Below are 24,921 nucleotides of genomic sequence, written 5' to 3' on the forward strand. Positions count from 1 at the left end.
ATTACATTTGTTTTATTGTGAAAAGCCAACAGGAAGGTAGCTAACTCTGTTAGTGCTAGCTGGCTAGCTGGCTAGCCGGTGGACGACCGGTAGCTAACGCTGTTAGTGCTAGCTGGCTAGCCGGTGGACGACCGGTAGCTAACGCTCTTAGTGCTAGCTGGCTAGCCGGTGGACGACCGGTAGCTAACGCTGTTAGTGCTAGCTGGCTAGCCGGTGGACGACCGGTAGCTAACGCTGTTAGTGCTAGCTGGCTAGCCGGTGGACGACCGGTGGCTAACGCTGTCAGTGCTAGCTGGCTAGCCGGTGGACGACCGGTAGCTAACGCTGTCAGTGCTAGCTGGCTAGCCGGTGGACGACCGGTAGCTAACGCTGTTAGTGCTAGCTGGCTAGCCGGTGGACGACCGGTAGCTAACGCTGTTAGTGCTAGCTGGCTAGCCGGTGGACGACCGGTGGCTAACGCTGTTAGTGCTAGCTGGCTAGCGGGTGGACGTCACATGATGTCATCGAGACTGATGCTGACGTGCAGCAGAACGCGGCCTTACTTTGGACGCCTCTTTCACGCGGGTAGGTCGGCTCGGATTCATTTACATGCACCGATACTTCAGTCCATTTTAGAAGGAAAGTAAAACATCAACTCAAAGCAGAATTCATATGATATAAACGTAATTTTATTCAATCAAAGTTTCAGGCTGTGAAGGAACGGGTTGAGTTCAAGTTAATTCTGTTCGTGTTTGACAGCGGGACGTCGAGCTGCTCCGACCCGACCCGTCTGCAGCCGCCCAGCCGACCCCGGAAGCCCCCGACCCTCCATGCTGCGACACCTGACCTCCAAAATCAAATCCACCGGCCCCATCACGGTGGCAGAGTACATGCGAGAGGTCCTCACCAACCCGGTGGCGGTAAGCAGCCTTACTTCCGGTCTAACCCTGACCCTAACATAGGCACCTGTAGCACAGGTATCCGATGTTAGCGTTATGGCGCTTATAGCTGAAGCTAATTCGCAGCACTTGTCCATAGATGGGCTTTCAACACAGACATTCATAAAAACATGAAAAGGAAGGAACATTTAAAAAAAGCAGTCAATGCATGTTTTTTGAACACAGAACTAACAAAATTAAGAGTAAAACAAGACAGAAAACAAAAACAAAACAGATGTAAGAGATCAAACTTAACCGGGTACAACAGCCAAGCACACTGTAGGGGCCTTTAAACATGGGAACAGTGCTGCTGCTCGCACATCCAAGATTTCGTTTCTTTTTTGAAGGAGACCAATTGTGTCGTAGATTTTAGGTGGACAGGGAGCAGATTCCACAGACTAGCACCTCTCACAGAGAGAGCGGATCGTGTGAACGATGTTTTTCGGGGGGGGGCACCTTACAGTCCCCACCTGAGGCTGCCCGGGTGGACCTGCCAGAGCTCTGCAGTCTGGTGCAAAGCCATTCGCACATTTAAAAAACTGTTTAAGAACACTTAAATTAATAACATAAAATATGGCAATGGTGAAATCTAATGGGCTTTTGGTCGAACACCTCCAGGGCCCTGTGGTAAAGGCTCTCTATCGGCCTGAGCGTGGTCTGACTCGTTTGTGACCAAACGAGAGAGGATTATAGAGTTTAAAATCATCATTGCACAGCCGGGAGTCGAGCATCGTCTCATTAATTTAAAGCAATTGTTGTTGGATCGGATGGATTTGCATAACCTTTTAATGTGGCTTTTAAAATTTAAGTGTGAGTCTAAAATTATTCCTAGATATTCCACCTCTGATACCTGTTCAATTAACTCGTCGTTTATTTGGATCTGCAAGGGGGTAACTGGGGCTTTTTTAGTGGAGAAATATATGCATTTGGTTTTCTTTGTATTTAGAGTTAAGCAGGATTCTTTTAGCCATCCGGAGATCTTATTTAAACTATGTGTCAACTTTTCATTTATTGCAGTACAGTCTTTAGCAGAGATGTGGACAACAGTGTCGTCAGCATACATCTGTAGCTTGACTTCTGGACAGACCTCTGGGAGATTATTTATATAAAGACTAAAGAGAATGGGACCGAGAATTGTACCTTGGGGAATTCCAGTTCTGATTTTATGAAATTAGGATTTACAATTATTTATGACGGCACACTGTTCACGGTTTTGCAGATATGAGTGAAACCAGGAGACTGCACGTTCAGAGAAATGAAAAGATGTGAGTCGATATGAGCAGGTCGTGGTTCGCCGTATCGAAGGCCTTCTTTAAATCAAGGAACACTGCACCGACTATAGTTCCTTTGTCGAGGGATTCTTTGACCTGAAGCTGCTGTCTCTGTTCAATGTTTTTTCCTGAAACCAAATTGAAGAGGGTGGAATAGATCTTTGCTTTCCAGGTGGTCTATTCATTGTTCTTTGATAATAAGACTTTGGACATGACAGGCAGGAGACTGATTGGTCTGTAGTTGGCTACTTCCTGAGTGTTCCCTGATTTAAAAATAGGCCTAACAAGTGCTTTCTTCCATGCGCTGGGGAATTGACCAGTTTTAATAGAGCTGTTGATGTGGGTGAGAGGACCTACTAGGACGTGGCTGTGCTTCTTAAGGAAAGCAACATCTGGTGTGTACACGTCCATAGCAGAGGAGTCGTTTAGGTGCGTTATGGTCTTGAGGACAGTGTCCGCATCCACCTCTGTCATCTGAAGCAGATCAGGGTCATTTCCAGCTGGTTTAACTGCTGCTATGTTGTCTGGATGTGTTTTAGTTGGAGTAAACTGAGATGCCAATTCCTCATCAGATGAAATGAAGAAGTTGTTGAATATTGTGGCCACCTGTGTAGGTTCAGATATAGTTTCTCCTGATATTAGCAGTTCACATTTAAAATCTGCGCCAGCATTAGGATTGATCAAACTATTTAGTTGTTTCCAAATGTTTTTTCCATTCCCCTTTGTATCAGACAGAACTTTGATGTAGTAACTTGCTTTGGCCCCACGTGTCTCTGTCAACACCAGATTTCTTAGGCTTTTGAAAATCAACATATCCGTATTATTTTTACTCTTTGGATAGATTTTGAGCGAATGGTCCCTTCTTTTCATGAATTGGCGTATTTTGTCTGAGACCCAAGGGAGTTGAGTTTTTCTATGTGCTTTTCTGCACTGTGTTGTCACCGCCCGTCCGTCCACCCATCCGTCCACTCTGTCCTCCAGGGTTACTATGTGAGGAACAACATGCTGGGACCTGAAGGAGATTTCATCACCTCACCTGAAATCAGCCAGATGTTTGGAGAGGTGAGCAGCTGCTGAACGTTAACATCTCGTTCTCCGGATGAAACCCTTCGTCATCCTGGTCATCCTGTCTGGTTACCATGGTTCCCGTGTTGCAGCTCGTCGCTGTGTGGGTCCTCAGTGAGTGGATCGGAGCTGGACGACCCAGACGTCTACATCTGGTGGAGCTGGGACCTGGGAAGGGATCGCTGGCCGGTGACGTCCTGAGAGTAGGTCTCTGTTACAGGTCCAGAGCGTTTCTGTACCTGGTACGAGGTCTCTGTTACAGGTCCAGAGCGTTTCTGTACCTGGTACTAGGTCTGTTACAGGTCCAGAGCGTTTCTGTACCTGGTACTAGGTCTCTGTTACAGGTCCAGAGCATTTCTGTACCTGGTACTAGGTCTGTTACAGGTCCATAGCCTTTCTGTACCTGGTACTAGGTCTCTGTTACAGGTCCAGAGCGTTTCTGTACCTGGTACTAGGTCTGTTACAGGTCCAGAGCATTTCTGTACCTGGTACTAGGTCTCTGTTACAGGTCCAGAGCGTTTCTGTACCTGGTACTAGGTCTCTGTTACAGGTCCAGAGCGTTTCTGTGCCTGGTCCTAGGTCACTCTGTTACGGGGCCCCCGTGAGCCTGATGGGACCTCTGGCGTGTGTTTCTGGTCGTGCTGATTGGACGGCGCTTCGCTGTACAGTGATGACATCATCAGTGTTGTGATGGAGCCCTGTCACCGTCGGCGTCCTTCCGTCTGCCGCTGGCCTTAGTGGTGATTCAGTGTCTTTGTTGCAGTACCACGATGATAGTGATGTCACTTCCTGTTTGATTTGTTCCATGCAGGTGTTCGGCCAGCTGCAGCCGGTTCTGGGTGAGACCTCCGTGTCTCTGCACCTGGTTGAAGTGAGTCCAGCTTTGAGTCGCCTCCAGGCTCAGAACCTGACGGGGAGCCGGAGCCAGGAGGCCGACAGCGAGGACGCAGCGGCGTACCGCCGCGGGAAGACGGCCATGGGGCTGCCGGTGTCCTGGTACCGTCGCCTAGACGACGTCCCGACAGGTAAACCAGAACAGGAATGGGCGTGAGTGGTTTCTTTTGATGAATACTTAAAGGTCCCATGTTCTATGACCGTCTCTGGTCCAAACAAATGCTGCAGGACAGCGTCCCTCATTTCTGTCTCACACAGCTGTTGCAGGACAGCGTCCCTCTTTCCTGTCTCACACAGCTGTTGCAGGACAGCGTCCCTCATTCCTGTCTCAAACAGCTGCTGCAGGACAGCGTCCCTCGTTTCTGTCTCACACAGATGCTGCAGGACAGCGTCCCTCATTTCTGTCTCACACAGATGCTGCAGGACAGCGTCCCTCATTTCTGTCTCACACAGCTGCTGCAGGACAGCGTCCCTCTTCCCTGTCTCACACAGATGCTGCAGGACAGCGTCCCTCTTTCCTGTCTCACACAGCTGCTGCAGGACAGCGTCCCTCTTTCCTGTCTCACACAGCTGCTGCAGGACAGCGTCCCTCATTTCTGTCTCACACAGATGCTGCAGGACAGCGTCCCTCGTTTCTGTCTCAAACAGATGCTGCAGGACAGCGTCCCTCATTTCTGTCTCACACAGATGCTGCAGGACAGCGTCCCTCTTTCCTGTCTCACACAGATGCTGCAGGACAGCGTCCCTCTTTCCTGTCTCACACAGATGCTGCAGGACAGCGTCCCTCGTTTCTGTCTCAAACAGATGCTGCAGGACAGCGTCCCTCTTTCCTGTCTCACACAGATGCTGCGGGACAGCGTCCCTCTTTCCTGTCTCAAACAGATGCTGCAGGACAGCGTCCCTCATTTCTGTCTCACACAGATGCTGCGGGACAGCGTCCCTCTTTCCTGTCTCACACAGATGCTGCAGGACAGCGTCCCTCATTTCTGTCTCACACAGATGCTGCAGGACAGCGTCCCTCTTTCCTGTCTCACACAGCTGCTGCAGGACAGCGTCCCTCATTTCTGTCTCACACAGATGCTGCAGGACAGCGTCCCTCTTTCCTGTCTCACACAGATGCTGCAGGACAGCGTCCCTCTTTCCTTTCCTGTCTCACACAGATGCTGCAGGACAGCGTCCCTCTTTCCTGTCTCACACAGATGCTGCAGGACAGCGTCCCTCTTTCCTGTCTCACACAGCTCTGAATTTTCACCAGAACATGACCACAAAGAATGAACTCCCGGTGGCCGGTGTAAAGGTCTGAGTCCCAGCCACGGAGAGGAGCGTCCCAAACCGTGTCCCCTCTGTAACGAGAAGAGGGGGGGGGGGTCTTCATATCAGATCAGTCTTCATCTTCACCTGTCCTCTTCTTCCTCAGGTTTCAGCATCTTCATTGCTCACGAGTTCTTTGACGCTCTGCCCATCCACAAGTTTCAGGTGAGGCTCGTTAACGACCAGCAGGTGGCGCCACAGTGGGGCCTGAAGACGCCTGAGTTGATTCCTGATGGTGTTACCTGCTTGTGCGGCTTCACGCGGCGAACTCTCAGCTGATCTCACCTGTCTCTGGTTCTGTAGCGGACTCACAGAGGCTGGAGGGAAGTGATGGTCGACGTCGACCCAGAGAAGCCGGACCAGCTGAGGTTTGTTGTGGCGCCGTCTCCCACTCTGGCCTCGTCCACCCTCCTCCAGGTCAGAACCAGAACCGCTCGGTCCCCGTGACACCACCGTGTCACGTTCCCTCATAAAAACCCTCCGGGTCCGGCTCCCGGGTGGAGTTGGGCTTTAGCATTCATTGACGCTAATGGCTGTTAGCATTAGCACCAACTACTTGAACTGAAGGTCCACTCCCACTTTCAGTGATGTAGAGAATGCAGTCTTGTGTTTGTGGCTGACAGGCAGACGAAAGGCGGAGTCATGTGGAGGTGTGTGCCGAGGGCGGAGTCATCGTCCAGCAGTTAGCACGGCGGATTGAAGAGGACGGCGGGACAGCGCTGATCTCAGACTACGGTCACGACGGATCCAAGACGGACACGTTCAGGGTAAGACAGACGGGTCCAGGGTCGGACGGACGGACGGGTCCAGGGTCAGACGGACGGACTGGTCAACTCTTGAACATTGATGACGTTTTGGACCCACCCCCGGGTGAAGTGAAGCCAGGAACGATAAGTGTTTGGTCTCTTCAGGGGTTCAAAGGTCACCAGCTCCATGATGTCCTGTCCTCCCCCGGCTCGGCCGACCTCACCGCCGATGTGGACTTCAGCTATTTACGGAGGATGGCCGGACGGGGCGTGGCCTGTCTGGGACCAGTCACCCAGAGGACGTTTTTGAAGAACATGGGCATCGACACCCGACTGCAGGTGGGTCAGCTGACCCTCCTCACAGGATGTTGAATTATTTGTTTTGTAGAAACGTAACAGAAGCTCAGCGTTGATTCGTTTGTAATGTAGATGACCAAAACCCGGACACGCCCCCACTCGGCGGATTCTCTTTGTCCCACGTGAATCCTGAACCCGTTCTCATGGGTCCATCCTGAGGACATTGAGGTTCCACATTGTCTGCAGGTTCTTCTGAGGAGCTGCAGCGACGCATCAACCAGGAAGCAGCTGATTGGAGGCTATGACATGCTGACCAATCGCACGAAGATGGGCGAGTGCTTCCACTTCCTCAGCCTGCTGCACCACAGCCGGCTGGCCACGCCCACAAAGCCAGGCGGGCTGAACCTGGAGAGGAAGCCGTCGGCGCCGCCGGTTGCCGGATTCACCGAGCTCAGCCAGAGCGGTTTGCCCGTTGCGGCTGACGTGGTGTGAGGAGACGGGCTCAAGTTATGCTTTAAAAGACCAGGAAATAAAACATTTGTTCAACCCGGCTAAGTGTTAATGTTGAGGCCTGCTGGGCGGGGTCAACGAGACCTGGAGGGGCGTGATTGGGAGGAACGCCCTAGAGTAGGCGAGTGCTAGCTGCAGCGCTAGGCTACGTTAGCTCCGGAGGTATGCTACGTAACAGACTATCGTATTTGATTTACTGACGTAGTGAGAGCTTCGTGAAGCCCGTGGGGGGGGGGCAGTATTGCCTATGTGAATAACTACATGAGAAGCGGCAGCGTGACATCACTTCCTGTGACTGCTGGCTAAACAGGAAGCAGCTTGAAGCCAGCTGCGTATTCTGACGTGGACGACCTGGCGATGGTGTACAGTCTAGTTTAAATACTCGTATTTAGTATTTCCTGTTTTACTAGTTCAAGTCCAAAGTGAACAAAGTACTTTAATCATTACTTGCCGGTACTTGTTCAAGCTGCGCCACAGAAGAGCCCCGTAAAGAGTTAAATGTTGGAATAAGACGTAAATAACCCGACCCAACCCGCAGATCAATAGCCGTTAAACCTTGGTCCTGATCAGGTGACTGGAGTCAGTGATGGGAACGTTATCAGGCGTAATCGGTGGATCAATAATAATAACGACCACTGACAGTCAGCGCGTTTATTCTGCATCTACAGCTGGAACTCCGGGAACTCAAACACCACGTCTTTGCCTGTGAGCTTCTTGTAGACCCCGGAGAACGTCTCCACCTGGAAGAGAACACAACCATTAGAACCCACCACTTCAGCATGGACGGGTCCGGACCCCCCCCCCCCCCCCTGCACCCGGAACATTTTCAGAACCCCGTCACATCTCTAAAGAGCCAGCGGATCCGGTCCAGTGACCTGGAACCAGTTCTGATCAGCCCGTCCTCCCGTCCGGAGACGTGCTCACTACGGGACTTTCTGGTTCTGACCAGTGTGCACTGCATGGTTTGTCCCCCCAGTCACGGCCCCAAAGGACTCTGGGAAGGCGTAGGAATATGCAGGGCGCCCGCCCGCACCGACCGGGGGCGGAGCTTGTTGTCCGACGGCGTGGAACGGGACTGTACGTCCGAGCCGAAGCTACGCTCCCATACGCCACCAGGACGGAGCCAGGAGAGACTCGCTGGACGTCCACGTCGGAGGACTTGTCCGTGCCGAAGGACTCACTTTGTGCTCCACGTTGTTCTGCTGAGCCTTGTCCAGGTGGACCTTGATGAGTCTGCTGCTGTCCATCTTGACTCTGATCCTCTTACCCACAATCTCACTGGGGAACACCAGGTCCTCCAAGATGGCGTCGTGGACCGCAGTCAAGGTCCGGCTGAGGGAGGAGACAGAACGGCGTTAACACCGGCGTGGACCGGGAGGGTCCCCGGCGCCGTCCGCTCGGGGGACGGCGCCGGGGACCCTCAGCCTGTGGGAAGCGTGCTACATAAACCAAAAGTTCTGTGGCAGGAAGTGGCGTCGTCCAGCAGAGGAGGGGTTAACGGCATTCACCTGACCTGCTGGGCTCAGGACACGAGCAGGAAGACTATTACCTCTCAGAATACATCAGACAAAAACGTCAACAATCAAACACGCCAAACCAATCGGTGGCATAGCTCCCCAAATCCTATCCAATCAGAACGCTCCGTCTCCCGTCACTTCCTAAGCGTGAAACAGGCTCGGCGGCGTGGGCCGACCGGGAGGCAGAACCGCTCCTAAACGCCAACGGCGAGCGACACCAGATCTGGAGCTACGCTACTGCAGCATGACATCACTTCCTGTGACGCTACTGGTTGAGTGCTGCTAAACAGGAAGCAGCTTGAAGCTAGTCGCGCGGGTACGTCTGCGCTGTGGAATATTCCGACCTGGCGATGGAGGTGCTGTTCAGTTTAAATACTCGTATTTAGTATTTCCTGCTGTACTAGTCCAGAGTACTTTTCGGAGCTGATCCAGCCTCTCCATCGACTTTCCTGCTTTATTAACACAAGATGTGCACTGCATGGTTTGTCCCCCCAGTCACGGCCCCAAAGGACTCTGGGAAGGCGTAGGAATATGCAGGGCGCCCGTCCGCACCGATCGGGGGCGGAGCTTGTTGTCCGACGGCGTGGAACGGGACTGTACGTCCGAGCCGAAGCTACGCTCCCATACGCCACCAGGACGGAGCCAGGAGAGACTCGCTGGACGTCCACGTCGGACGGGTCCCACGACCCCGCGCCCCCCGATTGGTCCATTTCTACCTGACGGCTGTACGTCTTCCTATTGGACACCGGATACGACACAAATGGTGTCACTGGAATATCCCAGCCGCATCACAAACACGGAACTCCTCAGCCGGACGCCAGGATCGATCAACCTCTGTTCAATAACCAAAACCAGCCTGTCCACGCTAATGACCAGAACCAGTCCAACCAGGTCCCGGTTCAGGCAGACCACAGCAGCTCACCTTCTGGGACGCTTCTGCTTGTTCTTCGTGCGGCTTTTCCTGGTGGGTTTCGGTAAAATCCTCCTCTGAAACGAAGCATCCAATGATTCAATCAGGATCAGATCAATAATCAGTGATCGGCTCATCATTTCCCTTTACGACATTAAATCATGTGCACTGCATGGTTTGTCCCCCCAGTCACGGCCCCAAAGGACTCTGGGAAGGCGTAGGAATATGCAGGGCGCCCGTCCGCACCGACCGGGGGCGGAGCTTGTTGTCCGACGGCGTGGAACGGGACTGTACGTCCGAGCCGAAGCTACGCTCCCATACGCCACCAGGACGGAGCCAGGAGAGACTCGCTGGACGTCCACGTCGGACGGGTCAGAACCTTAGGAAAGGCAGCAGCGGCTCAGCGGCAGGGCTGTTCGAATCCCACTGCCGGCTGCCCTTGGGCAAGACACCTAACCCCAAACGCTCCCAGTGGGCTTGGGGGCGCCCTGGGCCCGTCCCGCTCTTGTTCTTGTTTTATGTCCGTGGGCCTTCACACGATTTTGTTATGCTAGCTAATTAGCATAATGACAAGCCGTGCCCCCCCCAGCAGCCTCTTCGTCATCCTCACCTGTGCGATGAAGACCACGTGCTTTCCGCTGAACTTCTTCTCCAGCTCTCTCACCAGACGCACCTGAATCTTCTGGAAGGACTTGAGCTGAGGGACGGGGACGAAGATGATGACGGCCTTCCTGCTGCCGCCGACCTCGATCTCCTGAACACAAACAGAAGCGTTCACCCCCAGACCAGGAAAACCCGCCCCAGGACAACAAACGGATGTGCACTGCATGGTTTGTCCCCCCAGTCACGGCCCCAAGGGACTCTGGGAAGGCGTAGGAATATGCAGGGCGCCCGTCCGCACCGATCGGGGGCGGAGCTTGGTGTCCGACGGCGTGGAACGGGACTGTACGTCCGAGCCGAAGCTACGCTCCCATACGCCACCAGGACGGAGCCAGGAGAGACTCGCTGGACGTCCACGTCGGACGGGTCAGAACCTTCAAAGACAATAACCCGACCTTTGCCGCAGTGATGTTCAGCTCCCTCAGCTGGGCCTTCAGGTCAGAGTTCATCTCCAGGTCCAGGAGAGCCTGCATCAGACCAGAGACACACCAAAGCCCACATTCAGAACCCTCAAGTCCTTCTGGGTTCAGGTACCGTTTCTCTGCTGCGTCTACGCAACACGTGGGCTTACCTGCGAGACCCCCGACTCGAACTCATCCGGCTTCTCGCCGTTCGGCTTCACTATTTTGGCGCTGGTACTGAACATGGCCTTCGTCTCTGAAGGACAGAAAGGCATGTCAGATGAAGCCTGGAACGTGGACGTTAGCGCGCTAAGCTAAAGCTAGCCCACCACAACGCTGAAGGGGGGCAGCAGCCTGAACCCGAACCTCACGTCGAAGTGAATACGGATCTCCATCCGGACGGAGCCGGTCCTTCTGTCGGACTTAGCTTAGTTACAGGAGAACCGCGGTTTAGAGGCAGCATTAGCTTGTTAGCATCGTAGCCGCTAATCCTTCTGTCGGACTTAGCTTAGTTACAGGAGAACCGCGGTTTAGAGGCAGCATTAGCTTGTTAGCATCGTAGCCGCTAATCCTTCTGTCGGACTTAGCTTAGTTACAGGAGAACCGCGGTTTAGAGGCAGCATTAGCTTGTTAGCATCGTAGCCGCTAATCCTTCTGTCGGACTTAGCTTAGTTACAGGAGAACCGCGGCTTACAGGCAGCATTAGCTTGTTAGCATCGTATCCGCTAACGCCGCGCCGGTAGTTCTTCATTAAGGACGGCACCTAGTCCAACGCTAACCCTAGCCCCCCCACACACTGCTGCCGATGACGAGTCGTGCTCGTCGCGTGGCTAATGTGGACGCTACCTGAACGCACCACGGCCCGCCGACTAGCCGATAGCAGCCATTCACCACAGCTCGTTACGCTCCATTCTGTCCGTTAAACCGCCATCCGCCGCCATGAAGCGGATAATCTAAGGCATCAGAGAGTAAAGAAGCTTTCCTGACAACAAGAACCGGACTAAACCTGCGGGGAAGCACATTCTCGAGCAGAAAGCCAGTCCTGCAGAGAACGGCACGACTAACCTGTGTCAGTGACGGCCAAGGAAGAGGCCGGAACATCGCGAGACTTGTATTCATTCAGTTACGGCAACATCGCATGTTATCGCGAGATTGCCTGGAGTTCACGCTGCATTAAAGTTAATCGGATACAACATAAAACCGTTTGAAAGGAAAGTCAAGATGTCGTCGTCCCCCCCCCCCCGAATATCTTATGAATGAGATTTTATTCATTTATCTCGTCCATATTGGTTTTGTGTTTATTCTGTGTCATTCTACATCCTCACAACTGGCAAGTTTGTGCGAAACGTAGAGTTCAAGTTACCAATTTCTTGTGACGCGAACGCAACATAGAACCCTCGCGAGAGTTTATCAGAGCACAAACGGAAGTCAGCTGGTCAACATTGCCTTTATATTCCGTGTAGCGCGAGCGCGTCTCTGCTGGCGAATCGGTTTTAGTCCGTTTAGTTAGCCGTTAGCAGCTCAGAGCTAAACACGTCTTTGTATTTAGTTTACGTTTATCGACAATGCGCACGGTGGCCGCTCGACGTGACGCCTCCGGTCCCCGGTGGCTCGCCGGTAGACCGTGATGCTCAGACTGACGGGGGCGGCCACAGCAGCCTGGAGGGCCCTTTGCAGCCAAGCTGACGTCATGCCGAAGGCCAAGTTCTTTTATGCGGTTAGAAAAGGATTCCGGCCAGGAGTCTACAGCTCGTGGTGAGACCTCGTGTCTGTGGTGACGTCAGAGGGCTTCCTCTGACGTCACCACTCGGATTGAGAACTTAAAGTATAGAGGAAGCGGCATGAACGATAAATGGGGGCTCGTGCCGCCATCTTGTTTCTCTGTGATGCAGGGAGGAATGTAAGAGTCAGGTGGACAAATTCCCGGCAGCCGTCTTTATGAAGTTTGGGTTGGAGCGAGACGCCTGGGCGTTCGTCAGGGGCGTCGAACCCTCTGCCCCGTCGGGGCTGAAGAAAGGTACGCCGCCCACAAACCTCAGGTTGCACGCTGGGGGAGGGGAGTCGGGACCAGGTGTGACCTGACCATGTTAATGTCTGGCCGGTTTCAGGAGCGCAGCCTGCGGAGGCGGAGCCGGACGCCGGCCTGCTCCCCAGGAGGGGTCCGGAGCCTCTGGAGTACTTCCCTCTCGGGAGGAAGAGACGCCAGGCGGACGAGGAGGTGGACACCCGGCCCAAACGGCTCAAAGGCTCGGAGCCTCGGGGCTCGGAAAGCCCCCCGGGGTTCACGTACATGGGTAAGAGGGTCAGGCTGACCTTTGACCTGCTCCTGAGCAGAGCTCTCAGGTGCTCTCACTGTCCTCAGGTGATGCTGTGGCCGTTTACACCGACGGATGTTGCTCGGGCAACGGAAAGCGTGGCGCTCGAGCCGGCATCGGCGTGTACTGGGGCCGCGACCACCCGCTGTGAGCGCCGTAGCGGTCGGGGACGGCGTTCGGCTCGAACCGCCTCCGTGCTCGAATAAAAGCGTTTCCCTGCAGGAACGTGGCGGAGCGGCTGGCGGGCAGGCAGACCAACCAGCGGGCGGAGATCCAGGTCAGCGCTAGCAGGATAGCTCAGATCAAAGACACAGCCAATGTCAGGGCGGAGTCAGGAGGCGGAGCCAGGAGGCGGAGACCTGCTGCCGCAGCTCCCGTGACGTCTAGTGGCCCTTTAAGGAAAGAGCCAATGAGAATGCTTCATGAAGTTCAATGGGGCGGGTGTATTTGTAACCCTTACTCCTAGTACTACTCCTAGTACTACTCCTAGTACCGGAAGGTTCCCAACCCGGTTCTGTAAATGTTGTCTACGGGTTTACCGCTGCCCCCCCCCAACCCGGTTCTTTTTTGTTTCCTTGTGAACCAGGCCGCCTGCAGAGCGCTGCAGCAAGCCAAAGAGAAGAACATCAAGAAGTTGGTTCTTTACTCAGACAGCAAGTTTACCATCAATGGTGAGTCTCACCTGTCGGGTTCCGCAGGTTCCACAGGTTCCACCAGGGCGGCTGCTGGACGGGAAGTCTTCTCCTAGACCTCCTGAGCAGATCAGGCAGACGGACCTTTCAGCCGTTCATGAAGGACTGGGCAGCCTTTGGCTCGCGGCCCAGAGTTGTGGGGTCGGTCCGGCGCCGCCTCAGCGGGCTCTGAGCGTAGGTATGGTGGCCGTGTGGGAGCTGCTTCCTGGTCAACTTCCTGGTCCGCTTCCTGGTCCATTGGACATCCAGGTCTCGGTCTGCTGCTGAAGGCGTCTCCGGCTCAAGGAAATGTTTCTGTCCTGTTCGGATGCACGTTTCGGCCCACGCCGGCTACCGTGGCAACGAGGAACAAAGTCGTCCTCCGCCGTGGGGGGCAGCTCTCCTTGTCCCTGGGTCAGAGCTGGTTCCTGCCGGGGTTCTGGCTGCTCCCACAGATCTTGTCCTGGTTTGCTGCAGGTGTGACCCGCTGGGTGAAGAACTGGAAGCTGAACGGCTGGAGGCTGAAGTCGGGGGGGCCGGTCACCAACAAGGAGGACTTTGTGAAGCTGGACGGTCTGAACTCTGAGCTGGACGTGGTCTGGGTAAGGTCCTCATCCTCAGCTTCTGTCTGTCTGAAGGCGTCTCCGGCTCAGGGAATGTCTCTCCTCCTGCTCAGATGCATGTTCCGGGCCACGCCGGCTACCATGGCAACGAGGAGGCCGACAGACTGTCGAAAGAAGGAGCGGCGAAGCCTTCAGAGGCCGGACGCGAGGACGAATAGGGGCTCGTCCGGGCTTCACTGTCAGATCGTGTTTTTGTTTGTTCAGAATAAAGTTTTACGATCCGGATCCTGTGGTTTGTTTGTGTTCAGAATAAAGTTTTACAATCCGGATCCTGTGGTTTGTTTGTGTTCGGAGTAAAGTTTTACGATCCGGATCCTGTGGTTTGTTTGTGTTCAGGATAAAGTTTTACGATCCGGATCCTGTGGTTTGTTTGTGTTCAGAATAAAGTTTTACGATCCGGATCCTGTGGTTTGTTTGTGTTCAGGATAAAGTTTTACGATCCGGATCCTGTGGTTTGTTTGTGTTCAGAGTAAAGTTTTACGATCCGGATCCTGTGGTTTGTTTGTGTTCGGGATAAAGTTTTACGATCCGGATCCTGTGGTTTGTTTGTGTTCAGAATAAAGTTTTACGATCCGGATCCTGTGGTTTGTTTGTGTTCAGAATAAAGTTTTACGATCCGGATCCTGTGGTTTGTTTGTGTTCAGGATAAAGTTTTACGATCCGGATCCTGTGGTTTGTTTGTGTTCAGAGTAAAGTTTTACGATCCGGATCCTGTGGTTTGTTTGTGTTCGGGATAAAGTTTTACGATCCGGATCCTGTGGTTTGTTTGTGTTCAGAATAAAGTTTTACGATCCGGATCCTGTGGTTTGTTTGTGTTCAGAATAAAGTTTTACGATCCGGATCCTGTGGTTTGTTTGTGTTCAGAATAAAGTTTTACGATCCGGATCCTGTGGTTTGTTTGTGTTCAGGATAAAGTTTTACGATCCGGATCCTGTGGTTTGTTTGTGTTCAGGATAAAGTTTTACGATCCGGATCCTGTAGTTTGTTTGTGTCGCAGAGATGCGTGAGGAAGAGGAGCAAACGGGACGAAGTGAGTCGTCTTAATGTAATGTAGTTATCTGGCCAGCAGGAGGCGCCGCAGGAGAGGAGCCGATGGAAGGAGAGGCGGCAATGGAAGGAGGCACCGCAGGAGGCGTTAGAACGAGGTGCCGCAGGAGAGGAGGTGCTGGAAGGAGGCTCAGCAGGAGAGGAGGCGCTGGAAGGAGGCACCGCAGGAGAGGACGTGATGGAAGGAGGTGCCGCAGGAGAGGAGGCGATGGAAGGAGGTGCCGCAGGAGAGGAGGCGATGGAAGGAGGCTCAGCAGGAGAGGAGGCGATGGAAGGAGGTGCAGCAGGAGAGGAGGCGATGGAAAGAGGTTCAGCAGGAGGGGAGGTGCTGGAAGGAGGCACCGCAGGAGAGGACGTGATGGAAGGAGGTGCCGCAGGAGAGGAGGCGATGGAAGGAGGCACCGCAGGAGAGGACGTGATGGAAGGAGGTGCCGCAGGAGAGGAGGCGATGGAAGGAGGTGCCGCAGGAGAGGAGGCGATGGAAGGAGGCTCAGCAGGAGAGGAGGCGATGGAAAGAGGTTCAGCAGGAGAGGAGGCGTTGGAAGGAGGTGCTGGAAGGAGGCACCTGTTCAGGTACATTTAAGGCAGTGGTTCTCAAATGGTGACGTCGGGGGGGCAGCTTGGACGCTAAGGTCGTGACCTCAGCAGCTCGGACTCTAAGGTCGCGTCCCGCTTGGCTTCACCGTGACGACCGTGGGAGACGAGGAAGACGAGGAAGACCGGACTTCCTCATTTTGCTAAAAGCACAATTTTAGGCCCGAGCGCCGATCTCGGCGTGAGGGGCGGGGCTATTGCTTTTGCAACGCTTTTGCAAGTTGACGAGCACAGCCTATGGGGAGGGGTCCGACGCCAACTTTATCGGACAGCCACGAAATCCGGTGCAGACATGCGTCATGTCAGGCCAAAAAAGAAATATTATTATGGCCACGCCCCCAGACACACAGGAAGGCGGCCATATTGGATTGAAACTTAAAAACTGCAGAGTCGGCGTTATCGCTGACGGTGCATTTGAACGAACTCCTCCTCGGGGGTTTCACCAAATGAGCTGAAATTCAGTGTACGCCATCTAGAGACTTGGGGCATCAAAAGTTATCCAAATTATTTTTATACATTTCACGGTTTCCGTGCGGCAAAGCTCCAAACTTGAGGTAGAATTTTGAGCGTTTTCGTACACCAAAGATTGCTCCCGTTTTCACACACACACACTCCAATCCGAACCAGATTTTAAACACTTATTGACCCTTCCTACCTGGACACTTTAAAAGTGAAACTTTGACAATCGGCCTTACAGCGCCCCCTAGAGAACAATAACAAAAATTGAATGGGAATTTAAAAAATAGTTTGCCAGAAATGATTGAAACTTACCAGAAAATTCCCTCATGTGGTCCCGATCAAAAAACCCAATCGTAACCATGTTGTTGTTTTTACGGTGTTGCCGTGGCAATGGCCGGCATTCCCATGTTAATCAAATGAGTGCGACACAAAACAATCACCAATCTTCTGAAAATGACATATTAGCATGGAAACGTCCCAAATTTGCCACATACGTTCTCACACACATGCCGGTTGAAAAGGCAATGACACCCAGGCTGCATTTTTTACACTGTTGCCATGGCGATGGCAACCCCTCCTATGGGGAGGGGTCCGACGCCAACTTTGTCGGGCAGCCACGAAATTCGGTGCAGACATGCGTCATGTCAGGGCAAAAAAGAAATAGTATTATGGCCACGCCCCCAGACACACAGGAAGAATATATATATATGAATATGAATATATATTTATTAGATAGAATGTTAGAGTACAAGTACAGTCACACAGTAGCATGTATTACAGTACAAATAACGTCAAACATCCGGTCTAAGAGGAGCATTTCAAAAAAGCCCTTGCGGGCTTGTTTCCATTGAAAGTCCTTCGGCCATATTGGATTGAAACTTAAAAACTCCTGATGGCAGATGGCCATATAATCCAAATAACGATTTGACTAAACTGTGAGCTACTAATGCAGCTAAAATCGAAACACTCAGGACAAAAGCGGCGTGCGTCGGCGGGTCAGCTCAACGGCCTGTCGGCCGGCGAGGGCCTACAACGCCGCTTGCGGCTTTAATTTATTATTATTTATTGATGTTATTTAATTGTATAAATTGTAGTTTATTATAAAAATATTCCGGCAAGTTGATGCACTTCAAATATTTTCTGTTGCAGACTAAAAAAATGGTAAAGTTATTCTTTGTTGATCTATATTTCTCTCTTTTTCATATTTATTTTTATGTTAATAAGGATACAAGTGTTTTTTTTTTTGAGAAGCACTGCTTTAAGGTGAGCGTGTTGAATCCAGCATTCTGAACCGAACAAAGCCCGCCTGACGCCGTCGAGCTGTTGGGCTTGTTTGGTTCTGCAGAGAACCCATGACCCGACTCGTGTTCTACCACAGGTATCTGGGCGTGTTCATCTACAGGACCTCCTTCCCTCTGGCAGACTTGGTAAATCCTTTGTTTCTGCTGATGGAAGGTCGACCTTCCTCCCGCGCTCCGTTCTTCCTCCTCCTCCCCCGCCCCCCTGCGGCCAGGCGATTGGTCGGTGTCTGCAGAAAGCAGCGGGACGGCGCTCCTCTCTCTGACCCTGACAGCTGCCTTGCAGCAGGAATGGAGGGCCGCGACCCCGCCCGAGGCAGCCCGGTCCGAGAGAGAGAGAGAGCGCCTCACGGAGGTCAAAGGTCACCTCGCAGCAGCTTCACCTCGTAGCTGGCTGAGCCTCGTTAGCAGACGGGGCTCTGGCATTGGTCCACCGCTACGCTGCTGGAGGGGGCGGAGACTGAGACAACCAGACGTTCCAAACATCAGCCCGTCAATGTTCAGAAAGTAAAACGCAATGGTGAACCCGAGCGGGGGATGGTAGCTAAAGGGAACGCAGAAAACTTCAGCGTGACTGAAACCAAGTCCAGACCGAGCTGCTTCTCCTCTTCAGGTTCAGATGTACTGATGAAGACGATGAAGACGATGACGTTGTAGCAGTCGGATGGAGTTAAAACTCAGTAGATATTAAAACATAAAGTACTTTCTACTTTACTCGTGTCTCTCGCTGTTGGGCTGGTGGATGGGTGAGGTCAGTGAACGCACCACGGGCCTTCTCGCGCTCTGATCACTATTTGAAGCCGCTTGGCCGGTTTCTGTCAGCGGGGGCTTCATTAGCTCGCGTCCCTGGCACGGATCAATCATGACATCTGAAGTTTGGTGAAGCCGTCTCACTTCCAGAATCGACTACTGCAGTAGTACTCTCTATGGTACACCATCAAAAACACTACATAAACTGCAATACATCCAAAACTCGGCTGCTCGCCTCCTCACCCACACCCGCTCCCGTGAACACATCACCCTGGTCCTTAAAAACCTTCACTGGCTCCCGGTCCCCCAACGCATACAGTTCAAAGTCCTCCTCATCACTTTCAAAGCGCTCCACAATCTGCCCCCCCCCCCCCCCCCCCCATACCTCACAGATCTGCTCCACCACCACACCCCATCTCGTTCCCTCCGCTCCACCGACCCCAACCTCCTCTCCCTCCCCTGTAGGACCAAGCTCCGAACCTGGGGAGACAGAGCCTTCTCCATTGCTGCCCCCACACTCTGGAACACGTTACCAGAACCGCCACGAGCCTGTTCTGATCAAAACACTTTCATCATCACCAGAACACATCTGGAGTCATTGGTACTGGATCTTATTGTAGGAAAACTGTGTTTACTGTGTAAACGTTGTAAATGTTGTGTGGTTTTTTTTCTATTTTATTGGACCATTGTGTCTGCAATAAAGAGTTGATCGATAAAAACCCATCTGTTCAACATTGCTTTTAATGTCTAATTTTAGATTTTTATGTTTTAATCTAATTTATTTTCATGTTCCTCTTTTTTTGTCTGTATTGATTTGCTGTTTTTATCTTATGTACTTTCTGTAAAGCGACTTTGAGTTTCTAGAAAAGCGCTATATAAATAAAATGTATTATTATCATTATTAAAGTGTCTGAAAACTCTTCATTGTGTTGTCGTGGCGACGTTATCTGATATAAAGTTGTGATGAACCACAATAATCTCCAAATCGATCACTAACTAGAACCGTCTCCTGTCCTCCAGACGGCAGCAGGAGGCCAAAGAGCAGCGCATTCAGCTGTTCGGCAGCCATCTTGATGTTCTTGCCTCCTGCTCATATGCCCCCCCCCCCCCCGCAGGCCAGGTTCAGCACTGCTGTAATTGACTTTCTCCCACTGAGCCCCCCCGGGGGCCTCGGGCTGCACTGACTAACCCATTACACAGTTCTGCACACCTACACACTGAGGAAGGATCCGCAGCCTGCTGCTTGGAGCAGGTAGCAGCGACTGGGAGGAGAACCAGCAACCCATCTGCTCCTACTGTCCAGGGCTGGGAGGAGAACCAGCAACCCATCTGCTCCTACTGTCCAGGGCTGGGAGGAGAACCAGCAACCCATCTGCTCCTACTGTCCAGGGCTGGGAGGAGAACCAGCAACCCATCTGCTCCTACTGTCCAGGGCTGGGAGGAGAACCAGCAACCCATCTGCTCCTACTGTCCAGGGCTGGGAGGAGAACCATCAACCCATCTGCTCCTACTGTCCAGGGCTGGGAGGAGAACCATCAACCCATCTGCTCCTACTGTCCACGGCTGGGAGGAGAACCAGCAACCCATCTGCTCCTACTGTCCAGGGCTGGGAGGAGAACCAGCAACCCATCTGCTCCTACTGTCCAGGGCTGGGAGGAGAACCAGCAACCCATCTGCTCCTACTGTCCAGGGCTGGGAGGAGAAGCTGGAGAAGGACCATGAGGTCCCGCCTCAAAGCAGGGCCAGACCTACCGAATCCTTTGAACCCGTCTCGTATTTCTTCGTCTTTGAGGTATTTTTCTGGAAGGATTGCAGAGAGACGACGTAAACAGAAATCTATTCAGTGAAGCTCCGAAGACGACGAGCCGAACTCTCTGGGGCGTGGCCGTTGGTCCTCACCACCTGCAGGTAGGAACCAGCGGTGCACGTAGTGGTCAGGTGACCTTCAGCTGGACACATCAGGTATGGTGAGAAGGTAAAGGCGGTCCACTACGGACCGGCCGCCGTTACCGGTGGTGTCTGTGTCCTTTCCATTCCCTTGTTGGACAGAACCCAGCTCACCAGCGTCTGGTCCAGGTGAACATCTGGGCCCCCGAGGACATGGGCAGGAAAAACAGCTCGGGGGCCCCATCAAGCAGCCAAATGTGATTTTTCAACAAAACCACCATGTGTGGGTTTTCCCACGCTTTTTATTGTCCATGAACGCACCCCAAGCGGTCTTGAAGCTGCTCTGGTGTCCTCTGACAGCTGGACTGAAGTCAGCCCCGGATGTCTTGAGGACCGCAAGGGACCCTAACCAGTCAGGTGACACAGGTGAGTCCTTGCCTCACCCACTATCAAGCAAATACAGAGGAATTACATTCTTGTATTTATACAGTAATTTGTACGGAATACTTATTTTCCATTTAATATTTTTAGATGATTTTTCATTTAAAATCTAAAATTCAAATACGAAGAAGAGATGTGTCGTGAGGCATCACCCAGCTGAGCCTCACCATGGGTTGATCAATCACTAGCTAACTGTGCTACATGCTAGCACTGAGACCATATTGATCAATCACTAGCTAACTGTGCTACATGCTAGCACTGAGACCATATTGATCAATCACTAGCTAACTGTGCTACATGCTAGCAGTGAGACGTATTGATCAATCAGTAGCTAACTTTGCTACATGCCAGCACTGAGACCATATTGATCAATCACTAGCTAACTGTGCTACATGCTAGCACTGAGACCATATTGATCAATCACTAGCTAACTGTGCTACATGCTAGCAGTGAGACGTATTGATCAATCACTAGCTAACTGTGCTACATGCTAGCACTGAGACCATATTGATCAATCACTAGCTAACTGCTACATGCTAGCAGTGAGACCATATTGATCAATCACTAGCTAACTGTGCTACATGCTAGCAGTGAGACGTATTGATCAATCACTAGCTAACTGTGCTACATGCTAGCACTGAGACCATATTGATCAATCACTAGGTAACTGTGCTACATGCTAGCAGTGAGACGTATTGATCAATCAGTAGCTAACTTTGCTACATGCTAGCACTGAGACCATATTGATCAATCACTAGCTAACTGTGCTACATGCTAGCACTGAGACCATATTGATCAATCACTAGGTAACTGTGCTACATGCTAGCAGTGAGACGTATTGATCAATCAGTAGCTAACTTTGCTACATGCTAGCACTGAGACCATATTGATCAATCACTAGCTAACTGTGCTACATGCTAGTACTGAGACCATATTGATCAATCACTAGCTAACTGCTACATGCTAGCATTGAGACAGTTTTAGCTAGCTAGCTAACGTACTACTTATATTCCAGTAGATCCAGTTTAGCTTTTATCATTTCTGTTCACAATCATCAAGTTTTCCACCGAAACGGGATGAGAATAAAATCCATGAGAAATACCACACCAGCAAAGATCTTTTTTGGAGTGTGTGCGTGCGTGTGTGTGTGTGTGTGTGTGTGTGTGGTGGTGGTGGTGGGGGGGGGGGTGTCTACATGCTTTGAATTCAGACGGAACCCTTCACGCTCGGCCCGGGTTCACGCTCCATCAGCGTGCCGTCTGGTTTGTGTGCTCGTCCCCGACACAGAGGAAGAGAGAGAAACACCACATCTTCCTCCTCTGCTCTGCTGCAGTGTCTGATTCTCCCACCTTCTTCATCATCATCATCCTCGCCTCCCTTCTGTGTCTGGATCCCCTCCTCCTCCCTCCCCTTCATCCTCTCTGCCAGTGAAAGCGCGATGACAAAAGAGAGAGAGAGGCAGGGGTGGAGAGACCTTGACTGAGACTGACGGGGAGAAAGAGAAGGCTGCATACTTTCTGAGCAGAGAGGAAGAGGCGACGAGGAAGAGGAGACGGCAGCGGAGGAGTCTCCATCTTTGACATCTCAGTAGGTTCCTTCTCTTTCATGCTCGTTGCACCTTTTTATGGATCCGGATCTCCGTCGTGTCCCAGTAATTTCCCGGCGACGTTCCGGTATTCTCCTGCACTGTGTTGTGTTGCTTAGCGTGTCCTCTGAGAGACGTCTGTCCGTCTGATGGGTGTCAGTCGGTCTGCTGACAGCCTCCATGTTCATCACACTCATCACCAAACACTGCAAATAATGTCCATCTTCTGCGCAACGCATGCAGAGTGGAGTGGAACGGCTTGGGCTCAAAGTCAGGCACAGAATCAATGATCCAAAGTCAGGCACAGAATCAATGATCTAAAGTCAGGGACAGAATCAATGATCTAAAGTCAGGGACAGAATCAATGATCTAAAGTCAGGGACAGAATCAATGATCTAAAGTCAGGCACAGAATCAATGATCTAAAGTCAGGGACAGAATCAATGATCTAAAGTCAGGCACAGAATCAATGATCTAAAGTCAGGGACAGAATCAATGATCTAAAGTCAGGCACAGAATCAATGATCTAAAGTCAGGCACAGAATCAATGATCTAAAGTCAGGGACAGAATCAATGATCTAAAGTCAGGGACAGAATCAATGATCTAAAGTCAGGCACAGAATCAATGATCTAAAGTCAGGCACAGAATCAATGATCTAAAGTCAGGGACAGAATCAATGATCTAAAGTCGGGGCCAGAATCAATAATCTAAAGTCAGGGACAGAATCAATGATCTAAAGTCGGGCACAGAATCAATGATCTAAAGTCGGGCACAGAATCAATGATCTAAAGTCAGGCACAGAATCAATGATCTAAAGTCGGGGACAGAATCAATGATCCAAAGTCGGGGACAGAATCAATGATCCAAAGTCGGGGACAGAATCAATGATCCAAAGTCGGGGACAGAATCAATGATCCAAAGTCGGGGGCAGAATCAATGATCTAAAGTCAGGGACAGAATCAATGGTCTAAAGTCGGGGACAGAATCAATGATCTAAAGTCAGGCACAGAATCAATGATCTAAAGTCAGGGACAGAATCAATGATCTAAAGTCAGGGACAGAATCAATGATCTAAAGTCAGGCACAGAATCAATGATCTAAAGTCAGGCACAGAATCAATGATCTAAAGTCAGGGACAGAATCAATGATCTAAAGTCAGGGACAGAATCAATGATCTAAAGTCAGGGACAGAATCAATGATCTAAAGTCGGGGCCAGAATCAATAATCTAAAGTCAGGGACAGAATCAATGATCTAAAGTCGGGCACAGAATCAATGATCTAAAGTCGGGCACAGAATCAATGATCTAAAGTCAGGCACAGAATCAATGATCTAAAGTCGGGGACAGAATCAATGATCCAAAGTCGGGGACAGAATCAATGATCCAAAGTCGGGGACAGAATCAATGATCCAAAGTCGGGGACAGAATCAATGATCCAAAGTCGGGGGCAGAATCAATGATCTAAAGTCAGGGACAGAATCAATGGTCTAAAGTCGGGGACAGAATCAATGATCTAAAGTCAGGCACAGAATCAATGATCTAAAGTCAGGCACAGAATCAATGATCTAAAGTCGGGGACAGAATCAATGATCCAAAGTCGGGGACAGAATCAATGATCCAAAGTCGGGGACAGAATCAATGATCTAAAGTCGGGGACAGAATCAATGATCTAATGTCGGGCACAGAATCAATGATCTAAAGTCGGGCACAGAATCAATGATCTAAAGTCGGGCACAGAATCAATGATCTAAAGTCGGGCACAGAATCAATGATCTAAAGTCAGGCACAGAATCAATGACCTAAAGTCAGGCACAGAATCAATGATCTAAAGTCAGGCACAGAATCAATGATCTAAAGTCAGGCACAGAATCAATGATCTAAAGTCGGGGAAAGAATCAATGATCCAAAGTCGGGGACAGAATCAATGATCCAAAGTCGGGGACAGAATCAACGATCCAAAGTCGGGGACAGAATCAATGATCTAAAGTCGGGGACAGAATCAATGATCTAAAGTCGGGGACAGAATCAATGATCCAAAGTCGGGGACAGAATCAATGATCTAAAGTCGGGGACAGAATCAATGATCTAAAGTCGGGGACAGAATCAATGATCCAAAGTCGGGGACAGAATCAATGATCTAAATGAACTCCTCCACTTGGGGCAGGATCTCCTCCCCGACCTGGAGGGTGCACTCCACCCTTTTCCGGCTGAGAACCATGGCCTCGGATTTGGAGGTGCTGATTCTCATCCCGGCCGCTTCACATGCGGCTGTGAACCAATCCAGTGAGAGCTGGAGGGCGTGGCCTGATGAAGCCAACAGGATCACGTCATCCGCAAAAAGCAGCGACCCAATCCTGAGGTCACCAAACCGGACCCCCTCAACGCCCTGGCTGCACCTAGAAATTCTGTCCATAAAAGTTCTGAACAGAATCGGTGACAAAGGGCAGCCCGGGCGGAGTCCAACCCGCAACCCGCCCTGGAAAAGAGTCCGACTTGCTGCCGGCGATGCGGACCGAGCTTCTTGTGGATTCTCTTCACTTAATGTGATGCTTTCTGTTCAGATGTTGTGAGTTGCATTCCTGACAAGACGTTTGCGTTTACACATCTTATATATATATATATGGGGCAGGATCTCCTCCCCGACCTGGAGGGTGCACTCCACCCTTTTCCGGCTGAGAACCATATATATATGATCCGACTTTGGATCATATATATATATATATAAACTTTATTACAGGCTCTAGACCCAATA

At 51.5% G+C, this 24,921-nt stretch overlaps 3 protein-coding genes and 4 non-coding genes across 7 annotated transcripts; 2 read left to right on the plus strand and 5 right to left on the minus strand.

The window, feature by feature from the left end:
• The first annotated feature begins 271 nt into the window (after positions 1 to 271).
• On the plus strand, positions 272 to 7,051 carry ndufaf7 (NADH:ubiquinone oxidoreductase complex assembly factor 7). The gene is made up of 10 exons (XM_068753733.1): positions 272 to 564; positions 739 to 899; positions 3,170 to 3,250; positions 3,346 to 3,456; positions 4,065 to 4,278; positions 5,565 to 5,623; positions 5,762 to 5,875; positions 6,082 to 6,225; positions 6,370 to 6,543; positions 6,748 to 7,051. Exons 1-10 carry the CDS (start codon positions 495 to 497, stop codon positions 6,991 to 6,993), a joined length of 1,374 nt encoding a protein of 457 aa, XP_068609834.1. The 5' UTR covers positions 272 to 494; the 3' UTR covers positions 6,994 to 7,051.
• A 596-nt stretch (positions 7,052 to 7,647) lies between these two features.
• Positions 7,648 to 11,589, minus strand: rps7 (ribosomal protein S7). The gene is made up of 7 exons (XM_068753528.1): positions 11,565 to 11,589; positions 10,670 to 10,755; positions 10,494 to 10,565; positions 10,049 to 10,192; positions 9,451 to 9,515; positions 8,193 to 8,343; positions 7,648 to 7,751 (listed from the first exon to the last, which is right to left on the minus strand). Exons 2-7 carry the CDS (start codon positions 10,742 to 10,744, stop codon positions 7,674 to 7,676), a joined length of 585 nt encoding a protein of 194 aa, XP_068609629.1. The 5' UTR covers positions 10,745 to 10,755; positions 11,565 to 11,589; the 3' UTR covers positions 7,648 to 7,673.
• Positions 7,958 to 8,165, minus strand: LOC137909731 (small nucleolar RNA SNORA73 family). Its single transcript, XR_011106018.1, has one exon. It is a non-coding gene; the product is annotated as a small nucleolar RNA SNORA73 family (small nucleolar RNA).
• Positions 8,994 to 9,201, minus strand: LOC137909729 (small nucleolar RNA SNORA73 family). The gene has a single exon (XR_011106016.1). It is a non-coding gene; the product is annotated as a small nucleolar RNA SNORA73 family (small nucleolar RNA).
• On the minus strand, positions 9,598 to 9,805 carry LOC137909730 (small nucleolar RNA SNORA73 family). The gene has a single exon (XR_011106017.1). It is a non-coding gene; the product is annotated as a small nucleolar RNA SNORA73 family (small nucleolar RNA).
• On the minus strand, positions 10,253 to 10,460 carry LOC137909720 (small nucleolar RNA SNORA73 family). Its single transcript, XR_011106009.1, has one exon. It is a non-coding gene; the product is annotated as a small nucleolar RNA SNORA73 family (small nucleolar RNA).
• A 356-nt stretch (positions 11,590 to 11,945) lies between the features above and the next one.
• rnaseh1 (ribonuclease H1) lies at positions 11,946 to 14,922 on the plus strand. The gene is made up of 8 exons (XM_068753658.1): positions 11,946 to 12,254; positions 12,392 to 12,516; positions 12,608 to 12,793; positions 12,862 to 12,961; positions 13,037 to 13,091; positions 13,401 to 13,485; positions 13,963 to 14,087; positions 14,162 to 14,922. The coding sequence occupies exons 1-8, from the start codon at positions 12,127 to 12,129 to the stop codon at positions 14,264 to 14,266; spliced, it is 909 nt and encodes a 302-aa protein (XP_068609759.1). The 5' UTR covers positions 11,946 to 12,126; the 3' UTR covers positions 14,267 to 14,922.
• Positions 14,923 to 24,921: the final 9,999 nt, after the last annotated feature.

Source organism: Brachionichthys hirsutus, chromosome 20, assembly GCF_040956055.1.
Source record: "Brachionichthys hirsutus isolate HB-005 chromosome 20, CSIRO-AGI_Bhir_v1, whole genome shotgun sequence".
Classification (NCBI taxonomy): Eukaryota; Metazoa; Chordata; class Actinopteri; order Lophiiformes; family Brachionichthyidae; genus Brachionichthys; species Brachionichthys hirsutus.

Coding starts and splice junctions, on each gene's coding strand:
- ndufaf7 (XM_068753733.1), top strand. CDS start 495: ATGATGTCATCGAGACTGATGCTGACGTGCAGCAGAACGCGGCCTTAC. Junction 3,457..4,064: donor TGGCCGGTGACGTCCTGAGA/GTAGGTCTCTGT, acceptor TGTTCCATGCAG/GTGTTCGGCCAGCTGCAGCC. Junction 5,624..5,761: donor TGCCCATCCACAAGTTTCAG/GTGAGGCTCGTT, acceptor CTGGTTCTGTAG/CGGACTCACAGAGGCTGGAG.
- rps7 (XM_068753528.1), bottom strand. CDS start 10,744: ATGTTCAGTACCAGCGCCAAAATAGTGAAGCCGAACGGCGAGAAGCCG. Junction 10,193..10,493: donor TGAACATCACTGCGGCAAAG/GTCGGGTTATTG, acceptor GTTTGTGTTCAG/GAGATCGAGGTCGGCGGCAG. Junction 8,344..9,450: donor AAGCAGAAGCGTCCCAGAAG/GTGAGCTGCTGT, acceptor CTCCTCCCTCAG/CCGGACCTTGACTGCGGTCC.
- rnaseh1 (XM_068753658.1), top strand. CDS start 12,127: ATGCTCAGACTGACGGGGGCGGCCACAGCAGCCTGGAGGGCCCTTTGC. Junction 12,962..13,036: donor TGGGGCCGCGACCACCCGCT/GTGAGCGCCGTA, acceptor GTTTCCCTGCAG/GAACGTGGCGGAGCGGCTGG. Junction 13,092..13,400: donor ACCAGCGGGCGGAGATCCAG/GTCAGCGCTAGC, acceptor CTTGTGAACCAG/GCCGCCTGCAGAGCGCTGCA.